This window comes from Cyrtonyx montezumae, unplaced genomic scaffold (assembly GCF_038088225.1).
Source record: "Cyrtonyx montezumae isolate F1298 unplaced genomic scaffold, pur_monq_1.0 scaffold_32, whole genome shotgun sequence".
Taxonomy (NCBI): domain Eukaryota; kingdom Metazoa; phylum Chordata; class Aves; order Galliformes; family Odontophoridae; genus Cyrtonyx; species Cyrtonyx montezumae.
The window spans coordinates 5933149-5960568 of record NW_027072037.1 but is presented as its reverse complement, the minus strand read 5'-3'; the positions used below and the strand labels follow the sequence as shown (position 1 = coordinate 5960568).

Here is a 27420-nt window from a genome sequence, read left to right as displayed (position 1 = left end):
GCTGCAGCAGCATCTAGGCAGTGTGTCTGGGCAGGATTTGTTGGCAGGAATTATCCCTGGTAAGGAGAGAAACAGTGAAATGAGCTGGAAAAGGTGAAAATGGCTTGGCCAACCAGATCTTGCTCCTGTTGCTGTTTGGCTACATTTTGCCAGTCAATATATTTACTTTCCATATCCTTAAGGGTGGTTTTCTTCCTTGTTCTCCAAAACAGTTCTGAGAAAAGGATTTTGTTTTGTTTTGTTTTGTAGTTTTCCCAAGATACCAATTAACAACATTTTTATCCTTCTTTCCACATAATTCCAAGTATTCTGATGGAAGGGCTGTCCAAGGAAAAAGAGGACTCAGGAAGGAGGGATGCAACACTGTGTGTGTCTGAATGTTAACCTGACGTGGCCTTGTGGATGTAAAGTCAATCTAAACAGCTCAAGAGTTCATTTTTAATAAGAGGGTGGCAAGATTGATATCTGACAGTTGGACTGCACTGGGGGATGTGAAGGACCTGCTGAGGAACATGAGCATGACTGGAAAGCCAACAAAACTGTACAAAACAGGCTTTGCATAGCCTTAATTCCAGGTTAGCACCACTAGGAGCTGCAGTTGCTGGTGGCCTTCCTTCCCTGCAGGGATAACTGTAAGCTTTGGTCCCAACAGAAGTTTTCTATCCGAGGATGTGGTGCCAAACTGATTGGTACAGGGAGTGATGCCATTTATTCTTCAGTCAGGGCTCTGCAGTCTCACATGAGAAGGTCTCTTCCTTTGGCAGAAGTTTTTTAAATATCTGTCCAGAACTGTGTGATCTTCTAGAGCAGTTACACAAAGTAAAGCAGAGAGAGCCCCTGGAGAGGGCTATTGGAGAATATCCACACCAGCTTTTTCTAAGAGTGAGAAAGCTGTCCAAGAATGGTTTAAATCCCAGGTTAATGACAGAGCGACTGTAATAGGTGTATCAGCTGGAAGCAGATTGGAGCAGACAGAGAAGCAATAAAATCTAGGGCTGCACCATTGGCCTGTAAAGAACCATAGGTGTTTTGCAACACATTTGGGACTGGTTTTATCTCTTTCTTTTTTTAAGAGCTTCATATGCTTCTGAATGAAGAGCAACACAAGAAAGAAATAGATATCTGTTCTGTCTTCTGCGGAGATTCATAGAATCATATAATCACAGAATGGCCTGGGCTGAAAAGGACCTCAAAGATCATCGAGTTTCAACCCTCTTGCCATGGGCACAGTCACCAACCACTAGACCAGGCTGCCCAGAGCCACATCCAGTCTTGCCTTGAATGCCTCCAGGGATGTGACTTCCACAACCTCTCTGGGCAACTTCTTCCAGTGCATCACCATCCCCTGAGTGAAGGATTCATGTAAAGAAAAAACAAACATGCAATATTACCTTGCTTAACCAACAGGTTAGAACTGAGAGAGCAGTGTTTGCAGCCTGGCTTTTGACCTATCCATTCTTTCCTTCAGTAACTGCAGTCCCATGAAGAAGTGAAAGATGAAGAAACTGTTAGATAGCAGCTGCAATTACAGACTTATCACAGCACTCAAATTATCATCCTGTTTAAAATAATGTTCTCCGGCAGATTATGAGGAGTTCCGTGCTGTCCTGACAGGGTCTGGTATAGCTCCAGTGACAAATTAGGATAAAGTCATCAGGTGGGTTTCAGGATACTTTCAGGCTTTAGAACATAGCATGTGTCAATTTTTAAGTTGAAATTGTAACTGGCAGCCGAAGTTAAGCTCACTGGAAAATAACTCTGCCTGCCTACCTCTTCCTGTTTTTGAAAGCTTCTGCTCAAAAGTGAAGTGATGGTTTCATTCCCAGCTGTTCCAAGTTTCCAGGACAGCTTTGTCAACTGTAATTGCTAGGTATATGTCCCTTAAAAACCCACTTTCTTCTCCCAGGCTTCAGCCCTCCCAGGCTGCAGGTTTCCTCTCTGCAAGTTAAAAAAGTAGTTGTATAGGAATGCTAACATGTGGAGCTCAGAAGAGATTATTTGCTTGATTTATTGCATGGAAGATGACTTAGCACGTATCAAATGCCAGCTTCTTCATTACCAAAGATGGGTAGAGGAAAATGTTGGTAAATCCTTTGGCTAAATTAAAGTAAACAAAAGGGGATGTGTTTTTGTGTAACTTTCCATTAGGCTCTTAAACTTCAGAGAGATGTTTTATTTAAGTCTTGCAGTAATACATTAAGTACGAATATACTAATTCATTTATTGACAATGTTTATAAACACTGCTTATTATGGCTGGTTAATTTTTTGGCGTATGTAAGTCATTTTGCTCTTAATTAATGGTAGGAATAAGCAGATTAATACAGAAGTGGTTGAGGTCCCTTGGGGCCTGGGTTAGCCTTTGTCAAATCTTGATAACAGTGAAAATGTAAGCTAAAATGAATCAACTCTTCTTCTGGTTTTGAGATATTTGCTTGCATTTTCATTTCCACTGAACACGACATGAAACACACACCACTGTGTGGTGATGAGGGTGACATTATGCAGCTCAGTTGGTGTTTTGTAGTTTGGGTCTTCGTAGATGCTTCCTTTGAATTTGCATGAGTAGAGCTTGGAATACACTGACGTGTCATGGATGCTTTGGTTTGTGGCCTAGGGACTCAAGGCCAGTTTGGCCAAGTGGGGTTGCTTTGTTTTTTCCCTTTCCAACTTGGCATGACTTACTCCCACATGCTTCACTTCCAGTAATTCAATTTTTTGTTCCTTATTTTTGTTGTTCATTATGTAACTAGAATATTTTCAAACATTTGCAAGGATTATGCCTGAATTATACACATTTTTGAGCATAGTTTGGATTTAGTATGATTATACAATATGATGTGATTAGACTTGCAGCAGTTCTGAATTCTGAAGGCCTTTGGCAAGCAAGCCTTGCAGACATCCCAGCCTGTGCTAATTTTTAATTAAGCTCTATTTAATCTCAAATTAGGTTTATGTGAAATTGCTGTTTATTTTTGTTTAGAACAATTTTAAATGAGATGCAGATGTTGCAGAGAAGCACTGCATCATTATATTTAAAGGGTGATGCTTTGCATCTGTCAGGTTCTGTGCTGGGCATATTCTTCTGACTTTGAGATCAAGGTTTGGGATCCAAGCCTCAGTTCTTCAGCATACAGTGCTGACAACCCATGCTTGAGCTCATAGAGTTACTCATTATCTACTTTTCTGATCAGACAGACACTAAACTTGACACTAACACAGAAAACTTCATTGTGTGTTTACAAAGGAGCCCTAAAAATCCCATGGCTGGAACATGAGGTAGGATAAACAGAACAGATGGCAGGAGGTAGAACATAATTGCAACTTGTTTTTGTTAGTTAAAGATGAGCATGTGCACTTTTCTTATGGCTTTGTTTTCCTTAGTCACACAGAGCCAGGGGTTCCTCTCTGCCTTCTGAAAATGGGCTGGTTATTCCATCCTCAAACACCATGTCTGCATTTTCTCCCTCTTTTCTACATGCATTACCCATTTTGAGAACATTGACATGTTTTCATCCACGTTTATTGCCATAAATACTCCTTGAATGAAGATTGCAGTCCCCGCTAAATGCCACAAAAGGTCATTTACTGAGCAAGGAATTATAGTTAGACTGTAATTTCCTGCTATATTTTTTGTGGGATTTGGGTACCTCCCTTTAAAACTTTCAGCACGGGACCTTCAGCACTGTGGCTGTGCAGATGCTGAGTGCTTTTTGATGGTGATAAACTGGGAGTGTTTCTAGGGGCCCCCTGTTCACAAGTTACTTAAATCTGTTCTCCTTGCCATGCAAGGAAAAATGTCAGATCTTGTGTCATTCTCTCCAGCAGTTGCTATGGGTAAAGCAGCAGGTACTTTGGAGGTAGAACTGTGGGCTACAGACACGGGATGCTCTGATGGAAGAAGACATTAATACAGGACATTATTTTTTCTTCTCTCTCTCACCAGGATCTCAGCTCTTTTGCCATGCCATTCTTGGACGGTGATGTGGAGAACGCAGACAAAAATGCTTCTCGCAAGGTAGGATATTCCCAAAGCTTCACCTTCACTGTAGTTGCTGAGTTCCTTGGTGATAAACACAATTCATTAGACTTTGGAAAGCCTCGGGGTTTTAGTCTTTCCTTCCATTTACCCATTGAAAGCGATATTCTTGGGCAAACACTGTGACTTCTGCAGTCCTTATCATGACAGTGCTTAACACTATCACCTGTGAAGAACAATAATCTCGGTTCCTTTCGATACTGCAGATGTGTTGTATAACACTGTAATTTGGTGGAGTGATACTGGATTACTGCATTCTCAGGAAAACAGCAACCAAAATTTGTGGTGCTGCTACAGAAACACAGTGCTTCAGGTTCCTGGCCTCATAATTTTCACAGAGCTTTGACATACGAGTTGATCTGCTAAATGTAGACCTCCTACTGACCAAGTTACAGAATTGGTGACCAGAATTTCTGAACAATAGTAGGTATCCTCAAAAGCTAATCCGTAGCTACACAGCAGCCTTGTGGCAATATTTACAAGGATATGGACCTTTCTGTAGGGAGGCCATTTGTCAGTGAGTCTGCAGTTATAGTTCAAGGCAGGTGAAACAATAAATATCTTCTTAGTGAAGCTAATCTGCATTTAGAATGATAATAATTTAACTCTGTTGACAGCATGCATCTCTATGCCTTCGCATATCGTGGCAAAAGGACAGTTGTTTAAAAAAACTTCTGCAATCCATCAGTAACTGAATATGTTTATAACACTGGCCTTGTTCTTTACTGCGCTGGACCTTGGGAGTGTGATGTAAGAGTCGCTGACGAACACAGAGGAATTCTTGTAGTTGCCAGGGAAGCTAAAATACAGTGTTACCAAAATGCTCTTGTTTGGTGGGTCTGAATGAAGTGGCCAATATGATGACGTGCTGAAAGAGAGTAGGTGTTTCTAACTGGAGCTTGATTTTTCCCAGGGAAAGGTGAAAAATCTGCGTGAATCTCAATCCTGAAGAAAAAAATATATCAAAGCTAATCTTGCTCACATGTAGTATTTTGTGATCAATTTAACAAGTTCTGCTTACCATTTATGAACACCCTGTTGTTTTTTTTTCTTACCAGTCTTGGGACACTTTTTTTAACGAGTGCTTTCTTGGGAAGAACTTGAAGAACATTTAAGTAGTCACCCCCCTTCTGAAGTTTCATAGAATCATAGAATGGCTTGGGTTGGAAGGGACCCCAAGAAACGTCAAGTTCCAACCCCCCTGCCACAACCAGACCAGGTTGCCCAGGGCCCCGTCCAGCCTGGTCTTGAGCACCTCCAGGGATGGGTCATCCACAGCCTCTCTGGGCAGCTTGTGCCAGCACCTCACCACTCTCTCTGTGAAGAACTCCCCTCTAACATCAAATCTGAACCTTCCCATCTTGAGCTTAAAGCCATTTCTCAATGGTTTTAGTGAATGCTATTTTTTTTTCCCAAAACTTGGGTCTAGTTCTACATGTAGTAGTGTGGTTCATTTTGAACTAACAGTGCAACTGGGGCTTGACATCCAAAATGGTTTATTTATCTGACCTTTTTGGCTGAGCATGTAAGGCCTACTTTTTTTGCCTCTAACACTGTACTTAAGAGTTCTGGTCAACACATGCAACAAAGTGGTGACATAACAGCTGACAGTGTCCATCTTCCAATCAGAAACAGATAATCAAAATCTAATGCAATACATCTCATCATAAATAGCATTTTTCTCCTTGATGGGACCTTGCAGTCAGTAGTTGATAACCACCATCAGAATGCAGTATTTTAATTAATTTAAACCAATTTTTTCCAGGTCCTGTTGGTGCTATGTGAAGAAGTTCCCAAATTTTACTTTTCTCCTTCAATGTAAAATGGGTTTCATTTGTTCAAGTTTGAAATCATAAAGTGATGTGTAACTTTTGTACACCACCAGTCACTATTTCATCAGTAGCATGGCTTTTCCATTCACCAGTAGTGTTGGAGACTGACAGTCAATCAGGGAAATCTCTCTTCCTGCACTTACCTCTTCTGTTAGCTGGGCTATATGTCACATTACAGAAGAGTAGCTCACAGCCTGCCTTTCTGATCTGCCAGTAATTTAGTACCACTGATCTTTGTGAAAACCTTTTAGAAATTGTATTAACATTTTTCACAAGGGTTCTCAGCACTTTAGTGTGCGAGTGCCTCTCAATCATTATCTCATGACAGTAATCCTCATTTTACAGCCAGGAAACTTGAGTGCAGAATTACTCGTTCAGATTCACACAGGAATTTTTTGACAGAGATGGGAATGTGTCACGTATTTCCTGAAGTTTAGTCTTAATCACTTCTCACTGGCATGGTTATTACTATAACTGATGTATTTTTCTTTCCTTTATGACCTGGTGGCTGGAGGTGGTTTTGACCTTCCTCTGTTGAAGGCAAAGTGCAGTATTCTTCGGACTCTTGCACAGAATCTTTGGCACGATGTGATACAGCACAGTAGCTCTTGTGTCTGCTGCAGATATTCTGACACTTCTCGTTGCCTCACAGAGTGCTTTAATACCTGTGCTGGTGGCTTTGTCTAGAGTAGCTGTTATTGGTAGCTGATTGCCCCATACTCTAACTAAGACTCTCCAGAAATGGCTTGTGTCATTGAAGAAAGAATGACCTCACAGGATCATTAAATACATTAGTACAAATGAGGGTTACCAGGAGCTAAGGCACAATTACATATACTAGATTTCCTCAGTCTGGAAACAGCAGAAGAAGAGAGTTTAGAGGACTGGAGAATCATGAGTGATGTGGAGCAGGAGAACAGAGGACAATTCTGGTATGATGTGGCAGGGTGGCACTCAGGGATGAGTGCCTCACTGCACCAAAATTGCGCTAACAATTTTAGAGATGTTAATGCCTGCACTACTTAGATACCTTTCATCTGAAGTGTATGTTACAGGAAAAGATGCGGAAATTACAGGAGACCTAAAAGTCCAGAATTGTGAAAGGCTGAGAGAAAAAAGTGACAGGAGAAAACTGCCCATGTGGAGGCAGCTAGCAAATGATATATGGAAGAGGGAAGGAAGGATCAGAAGTGTGAAAAATAACACTATTCCATGACTTTACAAGAATAAGATGTTTTTTATAAACTATAGAAGGAAGTTTGAAAAAGAAGTGTGCATTGACTGTTCTCTGAGTGGTGAAGTGGGTGAGATGTTTATCTTATGTGATAATGGTGACTCTATCTCATTAATGGCTTAAGTGTATGGAAGATGGAAGATGCTACAGCTAAACCCAAACAACTCTGATAAAACAGCTCTGAATGGATTGGCAGAGCTTTCTGTGACCAACTAGTGCTAATTTTGAATAGATCTTGGAGGAGAGATGAGGCTGCAAAAGACTGGAAAAAAAGCAATTATTTTGTTAATATTTACAATATCTGCAATTAGGATAATTTGCAGATTTGCCAGCGTGACATTACTCCTGGGTAGAGCAATGAAATATCTAATGTTGGGTAGTTAATGATGCTATTATAATAGACTCTTTTTGATTGGAATTAATGGCAAACAGTTCTTAGTGAGCAAATTTGGGCTTTCAATGAGATTATAAATTTGGTTGGAAGATGTAGTGGCGTCGATGCCATGTATATAAAAAAGAAGCACAGGACATGTGGATTTAAGAAAGTGGAATGATGCTGAACAGACATGGGAGCTTATTAAGTGAATAAAGCCTGGATGATTAAATGAGGTGGGACTCTTCAGTGGAAAATTTTGTTTCTAGGCAGACAAAACATATTGTTGTTATACTATATAATACTCTATCAGTGTCTTGAAAGAAATACAGGCTCATTACTTATAGTTTTCAGTTCATACAAGAACAAAGGGGGGGGGGGGGAAGAAAGCAGTAAATTCTGAGCAGGAAACTCATAAGCGCAAAATGACCTGAGTCACTAAAACACATTTTGCAAGCCCCATTCAGGTTGGCCAAATGGAGCTGTTACACCTGGGAGCAGACCTGATTTTTGGAAAGTCTGCCACAGAGCTTAGATTAGATTTTGAGAATAGCTGTTGATAATCAGCTGTATGTGGATTCTGGATGTGACACTGTGGCTGAAGGATTACTTTGGGTTTAGGATATACAAAGGAATAGGGCAAAATGTAGGCTTTGTTATGACTACATTTGTCATTGTCTCACATTTCTGCTGCCAGTAATGCAGGAAGATGCTGATGGGTTCAGATGAGCACTCTCTCCTGGTTCTGCTCCCAGCATTGTTTTTGTTTTGTGCAGTGACTCATAAATGGTTGAACAGGGAGGAGAAGCAAAAAATACCCAATTTTTACCCCTTTTCTCCTTCACTGGATAACAAATCTCCTTTTGATCTCTTTTTTTTTTTTTTTTCTCAGCCTTTAATTATCCATTTCTTTGTGATCAGTGATCTGGCCTCAGCAGGAAGGACAGGGAGTGTGTCCCAAGCAGACACGGGGCATGGGCAGTAGATTCAGTGAGGCTCAGAATGAGGACATGGGTGACAACTGCTGCTCGGCCCTACACTGCTTTGCCAGAAATGCTTTGGGTTAGGAAGCGGAGCCTGGAGCCATCCTGCTCTCACCTGGAGCCAGCCCTGCTCTTCTCTTCTCTTTCCTGCCCTGCTCCTGCCTTCAAGCAGACCTGCTTGCTGTGGGAAACCTAGTCCCAACCCTACAGCCATGCCAGGCTCTCTGATCCTGCCAGATCAGCCAGCCGCATCCCATTGTATTTTAATTTGGGAAATGTCATTGGGCTTTAATTTTGGGAAGTGACATCTCTGATCCTGTAAAACACGTTGTCATCTCAATTGTTCTTGCTCATGCAGAACCAAGGGAACTAATGGGGGTGAATGTAACCACATGGTGCCCAGGAGAGTAAGTCCTTCATTACCTCTCGGTCTAACAAAGTCAGCTCTTGTGATTCTGTGAGCTCTTTTATTCCACCATAATAATGGAATCATCCAATTAAGTTTATTAAAGGGCTTCTTTGCTGAGATTCAACAGAAGGGTAAGAAATGAGTGCAGACATCTATCTCATCCCTTAATTGTGCTTACTGTCCCTGACAGGGGTGGTGGGGGGCGATTTCTTTCTGTCGTTTGCCTTCCGGTTTTTTGTAAGAGAAGAGGCAAAATTAAGATGAAATAAATCACTGTTGCAAAAGCATACAAAATTCAAATGCTTCATAAGTGTTTTATCTACTTAGAGCTGGAGAAAAAGGAGAATAGCTCAGTTGCATTTAATAACTTTCACGTAAATTCAGAAACATTTTGAAGCTTTCAGACAGTTCAGCTTGAGCCCATTCATATTCCAGACAGGTTTAAACTTGGTCTGTTCTGAAAATGAATCTGAATTCCCCAGCAACTGAATCAGAGATGGAGATTTTTCAGGGATACTGAGCTGTGTAAGTCTTGTGGCAGACAGGGAGGGATCATGGCAGGAGATGGTCAGCCTGAAAGGAAAAGATGGCACATCCAAGGAGAGAAGAATTTGTCCAAATTTGGAAGAAAAAGTGGAAATCCAAGGAAGTGCCTTATCTTCATACTTCCTGAAGTGTGTAATGAGAGCAATCTCTGAGGAAGGCTGTGTGCCTATGGGAGAGCCTGGGGAGATGGCTGCACTGAGGTGCTGCAAGGGACGAGGACAGAAGCAGGGTTCCCTGGCTCTGGCACAGTCTGCCTGTTTGTGGTCAGCCTTCTCAGCACAGTTTTTTTCTGGCCACATCTCTTTGTCAGGACACTTCTCTTCCTTGCAGTTAAGAAGGCCTTACACTTTAAGTTGTCAGCACAATGCCTTCTTATAGAGGACCTTACTTTGCAAAAGAGAGAGAAGATTGGATTTTCAATATGAAGCATGGGGAAGAAGAGGGCAGATATGGGAAAATTTGTGTCTGTGAGTGAGAAGAAGCAGTACTGAGATGGGTTGTGTGGGTGACGGGAGAATGGTTTGTGGTGAAGTGTAAATAGTTTGGTCTCAGAGCACTGCACTGGGGATTACCAGATGGTAGTGATTAATTGTGGAGTCCTTAAATCTACCTTGTAAAATAAGATGAAGAATTGCAGGTTAGGTGAGAAAACAGTTGAAGGGAAAGATGTCGAGCTGGTATCAAAAGGAAGACATATCCAGAGATGTCTGGATGATCTTCAGGATGGGTAGTTCCTAACAGCACATGATACATGGTTGTTCTGATGGATTATGTCAGGAGTACATAAGAGAGGTTAAGGGTCATGGTCCAGAATGGGCTTGGGCACAGTCCTGCTGTAGAGCCAGACTCTCATACCCATTGAAGCAGAGTGGCAACGTGCAGTCTGGTTTATGCTGGGATTTTGTTATTGAGGAGTACATTGAAAATGACAATGAGAAATGAAGATGCAGATCTGTTGGTCCATCACAGGATGGCTCTGAGCCACTAATGTGCATTGCTGTGAGAAAGGAAGAGATTAAGGGGAGAGCCGTGCACCCAGACGAGGTGACCAAGGAGCTGTGAGGATGCTGTTTTCTGAGATGGAATCTTCCAGAGCTGTCCAGCTCAGGCAGGTGCCAAGCTATCACTTTACATTCCATTCAAGAAATTGAAAGCAGGTTTCTTAGATATAAAGGAGTCAAAGGCACCTCTCATTTTATTGCTTTATTTTCAACAGCAGCCGGTTCTACATATATTTTAGGAGCCTGCTGTGTGTAAAACTGAGCAGTTTCTCCCTGGTCCCCAGCTGAGGATTCTTATGTGCTCCAAAGCATGCAAACTGTCAGTCTTAGAACATTTTTGGCTGTATTTACTCAGCACTACATAAAGTAACTGGGTTAACCTTGAACAACTAGAGCAGCTCATATAATGTGCCACGGGTGTCTGCTTGGCTGTGCAGCCTCCCAGGGGAATGCATCGACGTAGGTAGGGCTGCACTAGCACTACAGTTTTCCTGGACCATTACAAGTCTGTGTAAAAAGCTTATTAATGTCAGAAACCAGAATGCAATTCTTTTTTCCTTCTGCTGCTACAGCTTAGGTGGGGGAATAGTTATATTTCAGAAGCACATGTGGGAGTTTTGTGCCCACCTGTCTGTCACAGTTTCAGGGAATGAACCCAAAACACATGAAGAACAGGCTGATCCAGCTGTGCAGCCTTCCTCCAGCCCTACTGCTGGAGTCATCGTGCAGATGCTGCATAGCTTGCTGCAGTTTATTCCAGGCAGAGATTCTTCTGCATTCCCAGCTGATGCGTGGACATCAGTCATCTTTTAAAACTCACAACCATTGATGTCAAATAGTATTCTAAGCAAGAAATACTGACATAATTCCCAAAGCAAAATCATAGGTGTTTATCCTCTTTAACGGTGGGTGTAATCTGTGTGTAATTAATATGTGGAACAGCTGGAGAAGAATTTGTTGTAGTAATTTCCTTTAATTTAGTAGCATGCATGTGTGTATATAGCAGCGTGCCCCTGGTGCTCTAGCAATTAACTAATTCATCTGCCTGGCACAATGGAGAGAAAGTAGTGGGTTGTGATTGCAGTAAATGAAAACATCCTGCTGCTTCTGCTCAGAATTTGAGAACAATTTGCTCCATGTCTGGCTTGTGTGTGCAGGAGAATCCTGATGTTGTTTGGCAAATCGTTTCTTGCTATTTCATATTTCTAGAAATGCCATGTGAGGATAGCATAGTCTTTTGAAGGGTCTCCTGTGTTTTGTTATTACCAAGTAAACATGTGAAAAAAGATGCATGAAATATTACGGGTGGCACCAAATGGACGTCCTTCTCTTAGCTTTACAACTCCCAGGGCTTGTCAGTTTTGGAAAAATTATAATGAAATTACATTCCTGGAAACAGTCTGAAACCACACAGGTAGCAGCAGATTTATATTGTGATTAAAATGAACTTGGAAACGTACTTCTTGCTCCCAACTTTCAGGCAGTAGATTTGGCAGTAGACGTGGTTGCGTTGCAGTGAGCAGAGGTGCTGCTGTACTGCACGGTTGTTTCCTGGGCTGCATAGCTGGACTGAGAACACTGTGTAGGTAATCTCAAGTGATTTACAGATGCTGGTTTAGTAAAGTTAATGAGCTTTCATGAAAACATTGCTTAGGGGCTATTTACTCATAATAAAAGTAGAGTTTATTAATTTATTTATAGTGTGTTAATTATTCCAGGTCTCAGTTGAGGGACTGTGCTTGATTCTTCTTGATACACCATGGATGTTGTTTGTGCCAGAGGATGTGGGGTGATGCAAGCCAAAGTGGTTTATGTTTCATTATATTGATCCCAGTCCCTCTGAATTAAGACTCAGAATGGAGTCAAGGTGTTAACTGATCAAGATTGTGCCTTTATTTGTTAAAGGATGGGAGGGGGAGAGTGGAAAAAGAAAAAGGAAGAAAAGGAGACACTGCATTTTCTTCTCTGATGTATACTGTCAAGAGTCTGTTGTTACTTTTGTTAGGATTGATTTATCCTTTCCAAAAATTTCCCCTTGATGGCAACTACTCCTCCAGTCCTTCTGCAAATGGACAGGTAATCTGAGACATATTTTCCATGTCATCAAAATAAATGTGCAGGGATGAAAAGCAGTTGAGCATCTTGCCAGACATCTCCTTGCTCCAGCTGCTGACCCAGGCTGCTGGTGTCCATCTCTCAGACCAAGTATCACCAGCCTTTCAGGTCAGAATCTTTCCCAAATGAGGAACTGCTGCAGCCCCTCTTGCAGTTCCCACCCAGCAAGACCCATCCCATTCTTTACTCAGAGGTTGATGAGGCAGTGGCACTGCTGCTCGGAGAAGCTGTGGATGCCCCATCCCTGGAGCTGCTAAAGGCCATGTTTTATGGGGCCCTAGGCAGCCTGATCCAGTAGGGGCAGCCAGCCCCTGGCATGGAGGTTGGAACAGGATGATCTGTAAGGTCTCTTCCAACCTAAGACATTCTATGATTCTGCAATTCCAATGTATTCTTTTCCCTACAATTCCACCCATGGCAGCAACACGCTCAGCTATACCGACACATACCAGGTGCACCTAGCAGTTTATGCTCCCTACACATATACATCACTTTTGTTCTGCATAATGAGAGCGAAAATCAAGGATGCAAAGGTCTCAAACGGCAGCTCATGCTGAAGGCAGTGTGCCATGTGAGCCATGGCCTTTGCTTCCACCTTCACTGAAGACCTGAAACTCACCACCACTGATCTCCAGGAACAGGACCCTTCATTCATAAGAAATGACTCCAACTAAAAACGTCTGGTGCTCACAGAAGTATTTTGTGTATCCAGGAGGAAATAAACTCTGCATATAGCTCAGGCCTGGGCCAATCCCACAGCGGTTTGCGTAGGCTGCTGTTAATTGTACGTGGGGAGAACTTCATCTTTGCTTCTTATTTTTGGTTTGTTTTTCTGGTCTTCTCATGTACTCTCTGCTGTGCTATACTGTGCAGTGGAGATTTCAGTACTACAAATGGGTGCCTAAATGCAGAAGGGAGGCTTCAGGGTGCTGTGTTAGTTTAAAGGAGGTCATTCACTGCCCTTAATAAATTTATTGCCATCCACCTTTCGGTTTTCTGGGGAAGGAATGGGAATGTGTGGCAAATAAACCTGCTAAAAAAATATCCTGAAGTGTATGTGTGATAAGAAAGCTCATGCACATTGTTTTACATTTTTGTGAAATTCAAGATATCTTTAGCAGCAGTGAGCCCAATGAGGTGGCACACACTGATGTGGTAGTGCAGGCTGATGCTGGGGGAAGGTCTGGTTAACCCACACCTCGAATAATCAGGAGTGACTGTGTTGAGACAAGCTCTGAGGTCTCAGTGGCACAAACTGAATTGAATTAATGGTGATTTTTCTTTTTCTTCCTTTTTCTCTCCTCCTTAGGTGGAAGAAAGCTACTCTGCAGGCAGTCCTTCAAAAGGCATTTTCTCAAAAGGGCTCCAGAACCGACCTTCCAGCCCCGTTTCCGCCCCTGTGAGATCCAAGCATAGCCCTGGCTCACCCAAAACTGTCTTCCCCTTCCCCTACCAGGAGTCTCCCCCACGCTCCCCACGCCGAATGAGCTTCAGTGGGATCTTCAGGTCCTCTTCCAAAGAGTCCTCCCCCAGTTCTAACCCGTCTACCTCTCCTGGGGGCATCAAGTTTTTCTCCAGATCAAGAAAAAGTAAGAAATTGCTCATGTTATTTCAGGAAGATACACAGTACCTCTGGGCTTGGCCCATTCTTTACCTGCGGTAGTGAAGTAAGTGCAGATGAGGCATGTGCTAATTGTTTTGTTATCTCTTTCACTGACTGTGTGTTTTGGGGTTTTGGATGGCAAGTAGGGAATGTCTTCTCCAGGACACCTACACAGTGCTGAGGAGGGAAGTCACGCTTCAAAGCTTTGCTTAGAAATCCTGCTTCTGTGGCACAGGCAGTTTCACCAAGGCTGGTTGGACATGAGCTTCCAGGCTCAGGAGGAGTGGGAGTGGTCATGGGGCTTGGGGTGGAGATGGGCACAGAAAGGATGTTGCCTTGGGAGCTTGAGGAGGCTTGCTTTGGTAGAATCCATAGAGAATTGTCCCATTTTTAGGTGAAAAAGCAGCCTTGACTAAATGTCAATAAACTACATTTCCAGTCACATGTCCACTAAGGGAGTGTTTGGGCTTCACTGCTACAATTTGATATCATTGACCTCTGTGGTTCAGAGCGGTTCTCTGCTTTGTTTTAGAAACACTTTTTGCTTCTTCAGCAGCCCATGTGCTAGTACAACATTTCTACAACTCAGAAACAAGGAGGGTTGGGAAAAGGCTTTGATTTCCAAACTTTCTTGTTGAATGAAGATACCCTGTGCCAATCTCCATAGGGTTGTGGCTGCTCTGCCTTGGGGACAGTAGCTGTAGGAGGAAGATTTGGTTATAGGGGAAAGAGAGGAATGACTTTGTGCCACTGAGGTTGCTGGTTTCTTGGAACACCGTGTTTTCCTTTCTGTGAGCAGAAGAAATAGCTTAAACATAATTCTATGGCAATTCTTCTGGGACAATGTAGGTACAGAATTAACAGAATTAATGGTACACATACCCAAGTTTGACCAAGTGTTTACTGCAGTGCACTGGTAGCTTTCTGTGACTTGTAAATTGCAAAGAACCGCCTTCTTTTTCTTCAGCAAAATTTCTCTTTAAAATGTAGGTTTTAATCAGAACAAACAATTTTTGTTAGTTTTGTGCACTCGAACCCGTAGTGGATTTTTCTTTCAGTTGACCAGGAGTTCTGCTGCAGCTTAGTTGAGATTGCATCTCTTCTGTTCTTTGCCTCTCACTGAAGCACCATTAGCAGATTGAAAGAGCCAATGTTTCCAGAGGACTCCAGTTGGACTGCAGGCATCATTTCTATTCAAGGACATTTTTTCTCCTCTACTTACAGTTCAAACCTGCTTTTTATGCTCCCCTCTGTTTCAAGCCTCATAGTAATTAAAGTCCATTTGAGCTCTTTTTGCTAGTCCAGATAGGCTTAAATGTTGCACAGGCAATAAGCTGCTGATTCAGTGCACCAAGAGGAGCTCGCTGCTGCATGAATGACGGTGAGACGCACTGCACAGCAAAGCCATCTTGTGACATTTTAACAAAGTAATCCCAGCAAATAGCACCGTTTAAATTTTATCCTAGCTAGGTACATCAGAATATTAAATAAGGGAATCTTCCAGTAGTCAGCAAAATCCTTTTGATAAGGTCAAACCACAGGAACAGGCTTGGATTGGGGCCATGCTATTTTTGAGCTAACAGAAGATCCCCATGACTCTGCTGCTCCAGAGCTGTGCTGGGTTTGGGTGTTAGGGGCCTTGTTAGACTTGTAAGTGTCTGATGGTTAGAATTTGTATTGAAATCGATAACTTGTCCCGTTCTGCAGCTTTTCGCAGAATAGCAATTCACACCAGGTGCTTTCACATCATTCAGCTCCCTGGTGGAGACTCATGCAGACAGATGTACCTCACTGTCACATTAAAGCAGGTTTTATTCACGCTGCGCTTAACATGGGTTGGTAATGAATTACACTCCTAGGATTTACTGTGTTTAATTGATTTGTCTTTAACCTTTTCCAGAAACCTTTTCAGGACTACAGGAAACCTAGGAAAGTTAACATTTCTATTGCATTATTTAGTTTTTCACAGACCAAACTTTTACATCCTGCTACTTTGCCAAGAGAGAGTAACACTATGTATTATGAAGCATGAACTTAGTTAAGTCCCACTCAGAACAAAGTCTCTGTATCCTAAACAGCATTTTCTGAGCCACAAGAGTTCTCAGAGACTCCCCAGCCCAGAAATCTCAGATCTGTGCAGATGCTGTGCTGCAGAGCTCTGAGAAGAGCTGAAGCAACACATGGCTACACATTTCCCAAGGTATTTGAATGCTTGGCTGATCAAAATTGTCACATCCTTTGTGATTAAAATCCCATTTTCTCAAGCAGCTTGGGATAGCTGTGTTAAAAGTGAATGGGGCTTAGGCTGCTTTATTTCTGCTGAAAATGACAGCGTGCTGAAATCACATGGGCTTGCTGTTCTTGCCTGCCCTTGCAGCTGATCAGCTCTTGGCTCTGTGTTTGCATTATTAAAATGAAAATCACTTGCATGCTGAGACGCATTAGCAGGAGCATTGTCAGCTGGCTGAGGGAGGTGATTCCCCTTTGCTCAGTGCTGCAATGCTGGCTCCAGTGCTTGGCTCCACAGTATGAGAGACAGGGACGTACTGGTGTGAGCCCAGTGAAGGACACTGGGTTGGCCAGGGGCTGTAGTGCAGGGCCCAGGAGAAAAGAAGACATTTTGCTGTCTTAGGTTAACTAATGAAGGGCTATGGAGAAGACAGAGCTGGGCATCTCAGGAGCATAAAATGAAGGGGCAGGATGCAGCAAGATGCAAGCAGACATTAAGAGAAATGTCCTTGGTGGGGATGACATAGCATTGGAGCAGGAGACCATAGAGATGTGAAATTGCTTCCCTGCAGGTTTTAATAACTCAACAGAGACAGGGCTCTGAGCACCCCAACAGAAACTACAGCCCTGCTTTGGACAGAGGTTGGACCAGACATCCTTTCCAGCCTCGTCTTTTATGTGAAATTCTGCACTGGAGCCTTTCCTCCTGCTTTATATTGAATCTGCACTTTATCCCGGCAACCTACAATTGAAAAAAGCACTAGGTAGGAGTCCACAGTAAGGATTTTTTTCCCCAACTTTACCTGGAATTAATCCATCCTACACTCCTTTTGCTTATCATCTTGGAGCAGTATGTGAGGGAAGTGTATGCCACCTCTGCTGCAAATAACATCCCCCATCTTTCCGCTGCTTCCTCCTCCCACACGTTGCTCAAAGCACAGACTAACCTGTTACTCTGTGCATTCCTTGTTTTTCTTGGAAGCTTCTTCCTGGCTTGTTTTCATTTCAAAGACTGCGTGTAGCATTTGCAGTGTTTTCTTTCCCATGCAGTTGTTCTTTTCTCAGCGAAGGTATTTTGCCATTCAAATAGATGCAGTTTAGCAAGGATACTAATTGTTTGTGTAAGATGGAAATAAAACAGAAAGTGATCTGTAGACACAAGAGTTAAAACGATTTCCAGTTTGAGGTAAAAATTTTAAAGCATTTGTTTATTCTTTGTATTTTCTTTTATCTTTTGGTGATGGCCAAAAGCTCATCTTTGTGTGTTTCCCTTCTGATTTACCCCAGTTCAGCATCCGGCCATAACCCCATGACTCTGACCTCAAAATTTATTTGCCTTGAAAAGAAAGAAGCCTTCCTGCAATACGTACTGAGCTGCTAGCTGATTGCAGGTAAAGCTCTGAAAGAGCAAACTGCCTGGGGGGGCATCAGTGCCCAACATCCCACCTGGAGAAGCAGCAGATGCTGCATCCACTGTGTCCCCTCCTGGCAGGGGCTCAGCGTGGTCCTTTCTGGGGGGTGAGTGCTTGGCCACTGCTGCAGCTCTTTTAGATCAGGAATTCTGCAGCAGAAAATTCAAGACAGCACCTTATGTGTTGGGAAGTGCAGTGACATAAGCTGGGCTTTGATGCTGTGGAGGTGGCTCACTTGGAAGCTCTGCTGGGCAGTGCAGGGGGATGTTCTTTACAGAAAGAAAGGTGAGGTACCTGTACAGGCTGCCCAGAGAGGCTGTGGATGCTCACTGGTTCAAGAGCGGGTTGGATGGGCCCCTGGGCAGCCTGGTCTAGTGCCAGATCTGGAGGTTGGTGGCTCTGCCTGTGGCAGAGGGTTGGAAGTTCATGATCCTTGGGGTCCCTTCCAGCCCGAGCAGCTCTGTGATTCTATGACAAACAGTGCCCAGTGCTCTGAAGCATTACTGAGTTGTGACTGCTTAAGCTCTGCTAGCTCTGAGAGCACATCTGAGCAAGTTTGCATGAGCAGGTATAAAGCTCAAGGAAACGAGAAGTTGAACAAACTTACTCTCAGTACTGCAAACTATGGTGATCTGAAGTAAACGTAGGAGGATGACCTGCACTGCAAGAAATCACAATTCAATTACATTTTTCCATGGCTTTGTGTGAGATTTTGCTTAAGAAGCAATAGACATTCACTTCAGAAACAATACATGCACAAATAAGCGCTCTTTCACTGAGTGCAAATTAGGGGGCTATCCCTGCAGATATGTTAACACCAAGTACTATGAATATTTTATTAAAAGTACATGGTTGTGGGAAATTTAAGTTAAAAACTGAACTTTCTACCAAGGGCTGTATGCTCTCTCTGAATGGCAGCAGGGCATTTTCCAGCCCTGCTTCCCCTTCTAAAAATATCACAGTGACAGCAGTAATTGCAGCACATCAATGGTGCTGCCAATTTTACCAGCAAAGGAAATCAATTAAAAGGTTTCCATTGACCTAAAGCTTTGGGCCGTGGTGGATGGGATCGAAACATAAATTAGCTCAGGATTAAAGGCTGTTTCATGAATGTTGTATCTAAAATTACACAGCTTTCCAACACCTTTTGAAGCTGGTGGTCAGCTTTGAGTAAAGGTGAACTTTGTATATTTGAGGATGGAAGTGTTTTTCAACATAAAATGTACATTTTCTGCTTTTTCTCAGTAAATAATTTTTCTGCTTCTGAAGTTCAGTGCAGATAACTGTGGTGCCCAACAAAATCCATGAGGACTGTGCAGCTCCAGTAATAGAGGACCAGATACGTGGTGGTGGTGATTTTTTTTTTCTTCAGAAGGATGTGAGAAGCAAAAAGGAAACGTGGTCAGATATTGTATTTATGCCATTCATTTATATTTTTGAGAACATTTTGTGGTAAGAATATGCCCTCGGTAAGGAAAGGTTGTAACTATACTGGTTTTAACCCATAGATGGAGCCAGCAGCTTTCACTTCCCATAGCACGGGAAGTAAGTGGGGAAAAAATTCCAGGGTTTTGTGTTGCCACATCCAGCTGGGCATCCTTGAAGGCTCTCTCACTGCAGCAGATCCGTACTGAAGCTTTCCTTCAAACTCTAGATTGCAACCCACGTCTGCCAATCGTACTCCATACTCCTGATGTTTAGGTAATAGTCTCCATCGCTCCCACTCTTCGAACAGCAAGAGCAGGGCGGGACAACCCCTCCCCTCTCCTGGTGGCAGCACTGAGCTGATGTACCCAGGGTATGGTTGGCCCTTCTGGCAGCCGGGGCACGCTGCTGGTTCAGATCCAACTGCTGTCAGCTGGAGCTTTGATTTCTGGCTGTGGCTGCACTCGCATCTGACTGCACAGGAGCAAGGGATGGGGTGTGGAAGGACAGGGCTGCTCAGCTGCAGTTCAACTTGTGAGGCTGGCATAGGCTTTCCCAACTTCATCCCATAAAACCTAGGAAAGGTACAGAGCCATTTCTGTCGTCCTCCACTGTACGGCTGCACAAGTACATCTAATCGTGATTGTTCCAGCTTATTTTGCCCATCGAGTCAGAGGGCTTAACACCATTCATTTCAATCTTATCTACACTAGGAAAATGACTTTCTGCAGACAACATGTGTCAGCAGCACGGCTGCATTTGAACTGGTGCCACATGGAGCTTTGCATGGCCACAGATCAGCCACGCTCAGCCCTGGTTCTTCTGCCAGTTGCTGACATCTGCTGTCAGCAGCAGATGATTTTTTCTGGTTAGAATGTGCCCATGGTGACGGGTTTTACTTAATTTGGAGGGATCTTTCAAGGCGTTTCCTGTTTCACCTTAGTTTCCCATGGTCAGTGTTATTTGTAGTTTGCATGTGTGGAGTACACCCAGCATAATTTTTTGCACTTCATCAGTGTTTCTAGGAAATGAGGGTTCTCCATCTTCAAACTGAGAGGGATTTAGATGCAGTGATGCAAAAAAAGGGAAAGTTTTCAGTCTCTGACTTTCATCAGTAGGGTATGGGATGGGCGTGGGATCAGAGTCATTCTCATCTTCTGTCTTTCCTAGGATTTGAACTATGGAACATGCTATAGATGATTGCTTCTGGTAACTAACCAAGCTGTTATTTCTTGTGATGTAGAGATGAGAAGACAGTGACCATATTTTTATACTGACTCTTTTAGGGACTTTTATGGGCATGAGGGAAAGGGAAATTCTCACACAGTAAAATAATGTTCTCCACATTTATTTGTATGCAAAATGTACAAATAGAAAATGTATACTCCAAAAGTTGATTAACCCTGGTGTTCTTTCCCTGCCAGACTCCTTCAAGTCCTCGTGGAAGTGAGGTCTGCAGGGCAGTGCTTACATGCAGAAGGCTTTGTTTCCCCATAGGCAGCAAAGCTAACAAGAGAGTTTCAAAGTGTCTAATCACAGCAAAGTGTTTGGAAAGAAAACATGAGTTGTTCTGTTTTGATTTAGATTTTTTTCTTTTTAACTATTTGCAGTTTAAAAAATTGAGGAAAACAAGTAGGGGCAGCGTTTTAAACATATTTAGGAGTTTAATTTGTATTGAGATCTATCATTTCAGAATTTGATCCCTAGGCAAATACTCAGTTTTAAGTAACAAAGAAGCACTGTTTATTTTAGTAGCTTTGTTCACATCCTTAGTATTAAGGACACTGCTTCATGTGAAGCTTAGTGAATGCTAGTCATGGTCCCACTGAAACTGCATTGTGTGTTCAACCCCTTTTGAAATGTGGTTGGAGTCTGAGTGTTATCAGTCTCTTACAGTAGTAGAACCAAACTTGATATGTATCATAAGTTCACAGAGTTCTTTCTTGTTAGATAAAGACCATGGGAAATGCCTCAAAAATGATGAATAAACATGGCAAATGTTGAATCAGTCAGTTTTCTGATCTAGAAAAATATGGAATGAAAGAACCCTACCACAGGGCAGAAAAATACATGGTTTGGGGAATATAGTGTGTGTGGTATAGGAAGTATAGTGAAACCCTGGGCTCAGTCCAGCAGCCTGCAGTTTATCACCACATCTGGTTCTGGGTGAATAACCTGGGAAGACGAGGTAGGACTTTTGATTTTGCAGTGCCTTTCGTTAGACCTTCGTAATCTTGCAGATTAATCCAGTGGCATGAGAATGACCTCTGACATTTGGTGCTGGCTGGGAACCACCAGCATTTTCCAATACACCCTTCATGAAGGTGGTGGAGGAGACTTTCATACATCAAGATGCACGACTTCTCAGACAGAGAGCTGTGGACTTCCAGTTTGAATGCTGGTACACTGAACATCAGGTATTCGTTTTCCATGGGCTTCCAGAGATGTTTCTCCTGTTCCTAGCTGCTGCTTGCGTGGCAAATAGGCATGGGCAGACACTACAGACTGGAAACTGAGCTGGTGCAAACCATCATACAATCTCCCAGCACTTACTTCAGCACAGGTGAATTGGGCAAGGCGATGCTGTAGCACCCATTGTAACTCGGTCAGGAGTTGGAGTGCATTAGAGCAACTTGTGCAGTTGTCTGCAGCTAGATAGTTGTTTGTCACGGTGTTGTCCGTGACAGTGACCCAAGGGAAAACCGAGAAGGGAGAGGGGAGAGAAAAAGAAACTGCGTCAGTGGCCGCGCGGCCGCCCGAGCAGAGCCGCGCTCCGGGAGGGGGAGGGGGAAACGGCGGGAAGAGATGGGTCTACAAGAAAACAACGGCACGATCTGAGAAGGAGCGGTAACTTTACTAAATCTAATAAAATTGAACAATTGAAAGAGAGATAACAATTTCCAAACCAAAAGCTATGAGCTTACGCTAAGGAGGACCCGCAGGGGAAGCACACGTGCTGAACCTCCACGGCAGCCCAGAGCAACGCGCCCAGACCGAGCGCCGCCTGCATCCGGTGCGGAGCTCCGCCCCTCCCCTCTGCTGCTCCCCCAGCATTAACTCCTTCACTGCTGCATGATGCTCTGATGTGGAATACCGGCATCAAAACCACAAAACCACAACATTCCACCCCTTATTCCACATCATCACATCATGCTTAACACACATCTATACATAACCAAACAGTAATAACATGAGTTACATAGAAACATATATATATATATATATACATACATACACATGTAATTACAGACTGCATTCCCCCAGCATCAAATTCCCTTGTGGGACACACTGGACGTCCCCATTTTTATCCATTACCCACCAGGTGCACCCAGGTCCCTGCGCAAAAACGGTTCCACGGAGGGGTTTGCCTTTCCCAGAGGCTGGAAGGACCCACACCGCTTTTCCCAACATGCTCCTCACATGTACCACAGGGACCTTATCTCCCTCTATGGTCTGTAGGGAGCTGGACTGTGTAGGACCCTCTCGGTTGACTGATCCCCTAGTGTTGACCAGCCAGGTGGCTTCTGCCAGATGCTTCTCCCAGTGCTTGAATGTCCCACCACCCATTGCTCTCAACGTGGTTTTTAACAACCCGTTGTAGCGCTCGATCTTACCAGCAGCTGGTGCATGGTAGGGGATATGGTAGATCCATTCAATGCCGTGTTCTTTGGCCCAGATATCCACAAGAGAATTTTTGAAATGAGTCCCATTATCGGACTCAATTCTCTCTGGAGTGCCATGTCTCCATAGGACTTGTCTCTCGAGCCCTAAGATGGTGTTTCGGGCGGTAGCATGGGGTACTGCGTATGTCTCAAGCCACCCAGTGGTCGCCTCCACCATGGTGAGCACGTAACGCTTACCATCGCGAGTTCGTGGCAAGGTGATATAATCAACCTGCCACGCCTCCCCATATTTATACTTTTCCCATCGCCCTTCCTGCCAGAGGGGTTTCATCCTCTTGGCCTGTTTAATTATGGCACATGTGTCACAGTCATGGATAACCTGTGCAACGGCATCCATAGTTAAGTCCACCCCTCGGTCTCTAGCCCACTTATAGGTCGCATCCCTTCCTTGATGGCCTGAGGTCTCATGGGCCCACCGAGCTAAAAATAGCTCTCCTTTGTTCTGCCAGTCCAAATCGATCTGAGACACCTCAATTCTGGCAGCTCGATCTACCTGATGGTTATTTCTCTGCTCTTCAGTAGCTCGATTCTTGGGCACATGAGCATCTACATGGCGCACCTTTACACCCAACCTTTTTGTTCGGGCAGCAATGTCTTTCCACAGTTCAGCAGCCCAAATAGGTTTACCCTTCCGTTGCCAGTTGTCCTGTTCCCACTGCTGCAACCACCCCCATAAAGCATTTGCCACCATCCAAGAGTCAGTATAAAGATATAGCATGGGCCACCTCTCCCGTTCAGCCACATCTAAGGCCAGCTGGACAGCCTTTACCTCCGCAAATTGACTTGATTCTCCTTCTCCTTCGGTGGCCTCTGCAACTCGTCGTGTGGGGCTCCACACAGCAGCCTTCCATCTGCGATGCTTCCCAACAATACGACATGATCCATCAGTGAAGAGGGCATACGTCTTTTCATTCTCTAGTAGTTCGTTATATGGTGGGGCCTCTTTAGCACGTGGTATCTCCTCTGATGGGGATGTTCCAAATTTCTTGCCTTCAGGCCAGTCCATGATCACCTCCAGGATTCCTGGACGGTTGAGGTTCCCCATCCGAGCTCGCTGCGTAATCAGTGCAATCCACTTACTCCAGGTGGCATCGGTAGCATGATGGGTGGGGGGAACCTTTCCTTTGAACATCCAATTCAGCACTGGCAGTCGAGGTGCCAGGAGGAGCTGTGTCTCAGTACCAATTACTTCAGAGGCAGCCCGAACCCCCTCGTATGCGGCCAAAATCTCCTTCTCAGTTGGAGTGTAGCACTCCTCTGAACCCCTGTACGCTCTGCTCCAAAATCCAAGGGGTCGGCCTCGGGTCTCCCCAGAGGCTCTTTGCCACAGACTCCAAGTGGGACCTTTCTCTCCAGCAGCAGTGTAGAGGATGTTTTTCACATCCTGTCCCAACCGAACTGGCCCCAGGGCCACAGCACGGGCTATCTCCTGCTTGATTTGCTCAAAGGCCTGCTGCTGTTCAGGACCCCATGCAAAATTATTCTTTTTCCGAGTCACTTGATAGAGGGGGCTTACTATGAGGCTGTAGTTTGGGATGTGCATCCTCCAAAAACCTACTACACCCAGAAAAGACTGTGTCTCTTTCTTGCTAGTGGGTGGTGACATACTGGTGATTTTGTCAATCACATCTCCTGGAATGTGACGACGTCCATCTTGCCATTTTACTCCTAGGAATTGAATTTCTTGGGCAGGTCCCTTCACTTTGTTCCGTTTAATAGCAAAACCAGCACCCAGAAGAATTTGGATTATTTGCTCTCCTTTTTTAAAAACTTCCTCTGCTGTATCACCCCACACAACAATGTCATCAATATACTGGAGGTGCTCAGGTGCCCCACCCTGTTCCAGTGTGGTTTGAATCAGCCCATGGCAGATGGTTGGGCTGTGTTTCCACCCCTGGGGCAAACGGTTCCAGGTGTACTGAACGCCCCTCCAGGTGAAAGCAAACTGTGGTCTGCACTCTGTGGCCAAAGGAATAGAAAAGAATGCATTGGCAATGTCTATAGTGGCATACCACTTGGCTGCTTTTGACTCCAGTTCATACTGCAGCTCCAACATATCTGGCACAGCAGCACTCAGTGGGGGTGTGACTTCATTCAGGCCACGGTAATCTACCGTCAGCCTCCATTCTCCACTGGCTTTACGCACCGGCCATATGGGGCTGTTAAAAGGTGAGTGAGTCTTGCTGATCACTCCCTGGCTCTCTAGCTGACGGATCAAGTTATGAATGGGGAGCAAGGAATCCCTGTTGGTGCGGTACTGCCGTCTGTGCACTGTTTTTGTAGCGATAGGTACCTGCTGCTCTTTCACTTTCAGTACCCCCACAACAGACGGATCTTCTGACAGGCCAGGTAAAACAGACAGCTGCTGAATGTTGTCTGCATCTACAGCAGCTATTCCAAAAGCCCATCGGTACCCCTTGGGATCCTTGAAATGTCCCCTTCTGAGATAGTCAATACCGAGTATGCATGGAGCCCCCTGTCCAGTCACTATGGGATGCTTCTGCCAGGTTTTACCGGTGAGGCTTATTTCTGCCTCCAACACAGACAGTTCCTGAGAACCCCCAGTCACTCCAGAAATATGAATCAATTCTGTCCCTTTATAACTCGAGGGCATCAGAGTGCACTGTGCACCAGTGTCCACCAGTGCCTTATATCTTTGTGGCTCTAATGTGCCAGGCCATCTAATCCACACAGTCCAATACACTCTGTTATCCCTTTCCCTCCCCTGGCTGAGGGCAGGGCCCCTCTATTGGTTACCTGCAGTGACGGGAGCAATTTCATTGGTGGCTGATCTCTGCTGTAGTTCTCTCACCCGTGCTCGCAGTGCAGGAGTGGGTTTTTTATGCCACTTCCTCATGTCCTCTCCGTTTTCTCGTAAGAAGCTCCACATGGCCACACGTGACATGATGTTACTGCTGTCATTTGCTCGTGCAGAGAGGCGGTTGCCTTTGGTGGCCGAGACTTTCAACAGTTTGATCAATTGCTTCATCAGATCCTTTGGGTCATGCTCATCTTCATCAGGTGTTTCCAATACTGACACAGGTTCATCCCTATTCATCAGTAATGACAGTTCGTCCAGTATAGTTTTCTTTATCTCACCTACTTCTTCTGCTACTATAGCTGCAATGGAAGCACGTGATGGTGGAAACTGTTGTTCAAAGTTTTGGAGAGTAATAGTCAATTCATAAACTGGGAGTCTCCTGTCTTGACCCTCGAATCTATGGAACATTGCTACCAGTGTACTTGCGTACCTCTCTGGTGCTGTTTTTGAGAGCTTGCGATATACATCAGGTGTGCACCTTACTCTATCAGGATCACGGTCCTGGTGTGGATTGTTAGGGACGAAATTGGGATCATACAGCATCTCTACTACGGCTGTTTCTCTCAAAAACTGGATGCCTTTCTCCACGGTGTTCCATCTTTCCACTTTAGGCTCCAGATCATCTTTGTAAGGGTATCTATCCTTTACAGCCACTAGTACTCGTTCCCAGAGGGTAGCGACTCCATTCAGACATCTGCCAATTCCTCTGTCGATAGCTGGGTCTCGGGCAATGCTTGCCAGTTGGCGGGCTTCGCTGCCATCTAGGGACACGCTGCTGGCACCGCTGTCCCAACACCGCAGCAACCAGGTGACAATAGATTCACCCGAGCGCCGTACAAACTCCTTTCTTGAACCTTGTATTTCAGTCATCTTTAGGGGCCGACGAGTAGTGGTAACAGTGACTCCATCATCATCGCTGTCTTCTCCATGTCTCTCACTTTTCTTAGTGGCCTTTTTAGGTGGTGGTGGTGGTGGTGGTGCTGAGGAGGGCCCCTCGCCTGGATCTTCCTTTTTTTTCTCTGCTTCTTCTTCTTTCCGTTCTAGGCGCGAAGATGGCCGTGTCCATTTCTGGCCTTCCACAGGGGCAACCGACACTGATACCGGTGCTTCCTGTGATTGGTCAGGTCTTACTTCGAGGTTTTCATTTTTGCTTTGGACCTTGGTTTGGAAACCATTTCTCTCAAGAACATCAATTATGGCTCGATAAGCACAAGCCAGACCCCAAACAATACATTCCTTCTCAGTTCGTCCTGAGTCACATGACTCCTTACCTAAACAGTCACTGAATTTCTCAGGGTCCCACAGGTGCTCAAGATCAAAATTGCATAACACCGGGGGTCCCCACGCTTCTAATTTCTTTCCTAATTTTTTCCACCTTCCCTGCCATTCAACACTCTCTGGTTTTGAGGAACGCTCCCTCCACATGATGTAAATTACTATTGCCAAGAGTGCATTCAGAAAAACAGATAACACAGCTGCCACAACTGCCGGGCTGACATCCTGAATATAGGTAAAGACCTGAAAAGAGTAATTGGAAACCGTTCCAAATGCCGCATAATCTGTCACGTTAGCCAGGGTGTTTAGGTAGGAGGCATGTAACCCCCTCAGCGCACTAAAGTAGCTGTATATCCACACTACTCCGGTGCTGAACGCGAGGAGCTTAAAAAGACGCCAGCATGCTATGAGGTACATGAAAAACCGTAGTCCACTCTGCAC

General features: G+C 44.3%; 1 protein-coding gene across 1 annotated transcript in view; it reads left to right on the top strand.

Annotated features, from left to right (window-relative positions):
* The window catches only part of PRKAG2 (protein kinase AMP-activated non-catalytic subunit gamma 2), a 188857-nt gene that overhangs the window by 58126 nt on the left and 103311 nt on the right, over positions 1–27420 (top strand). The window contains exons 2-3 of the mRNA XM_065744936.1: positions 3946–4017; positions 13841–14120. Of these exons, the coding sequence (XP_065601008.1) occupies positions 3946–4017; positions 13841–14120 (352 nt within the window). The remainder of the gene's footprint in view (positions 1–3945; positions 4018–13840; positions 14121–27420) is intronic.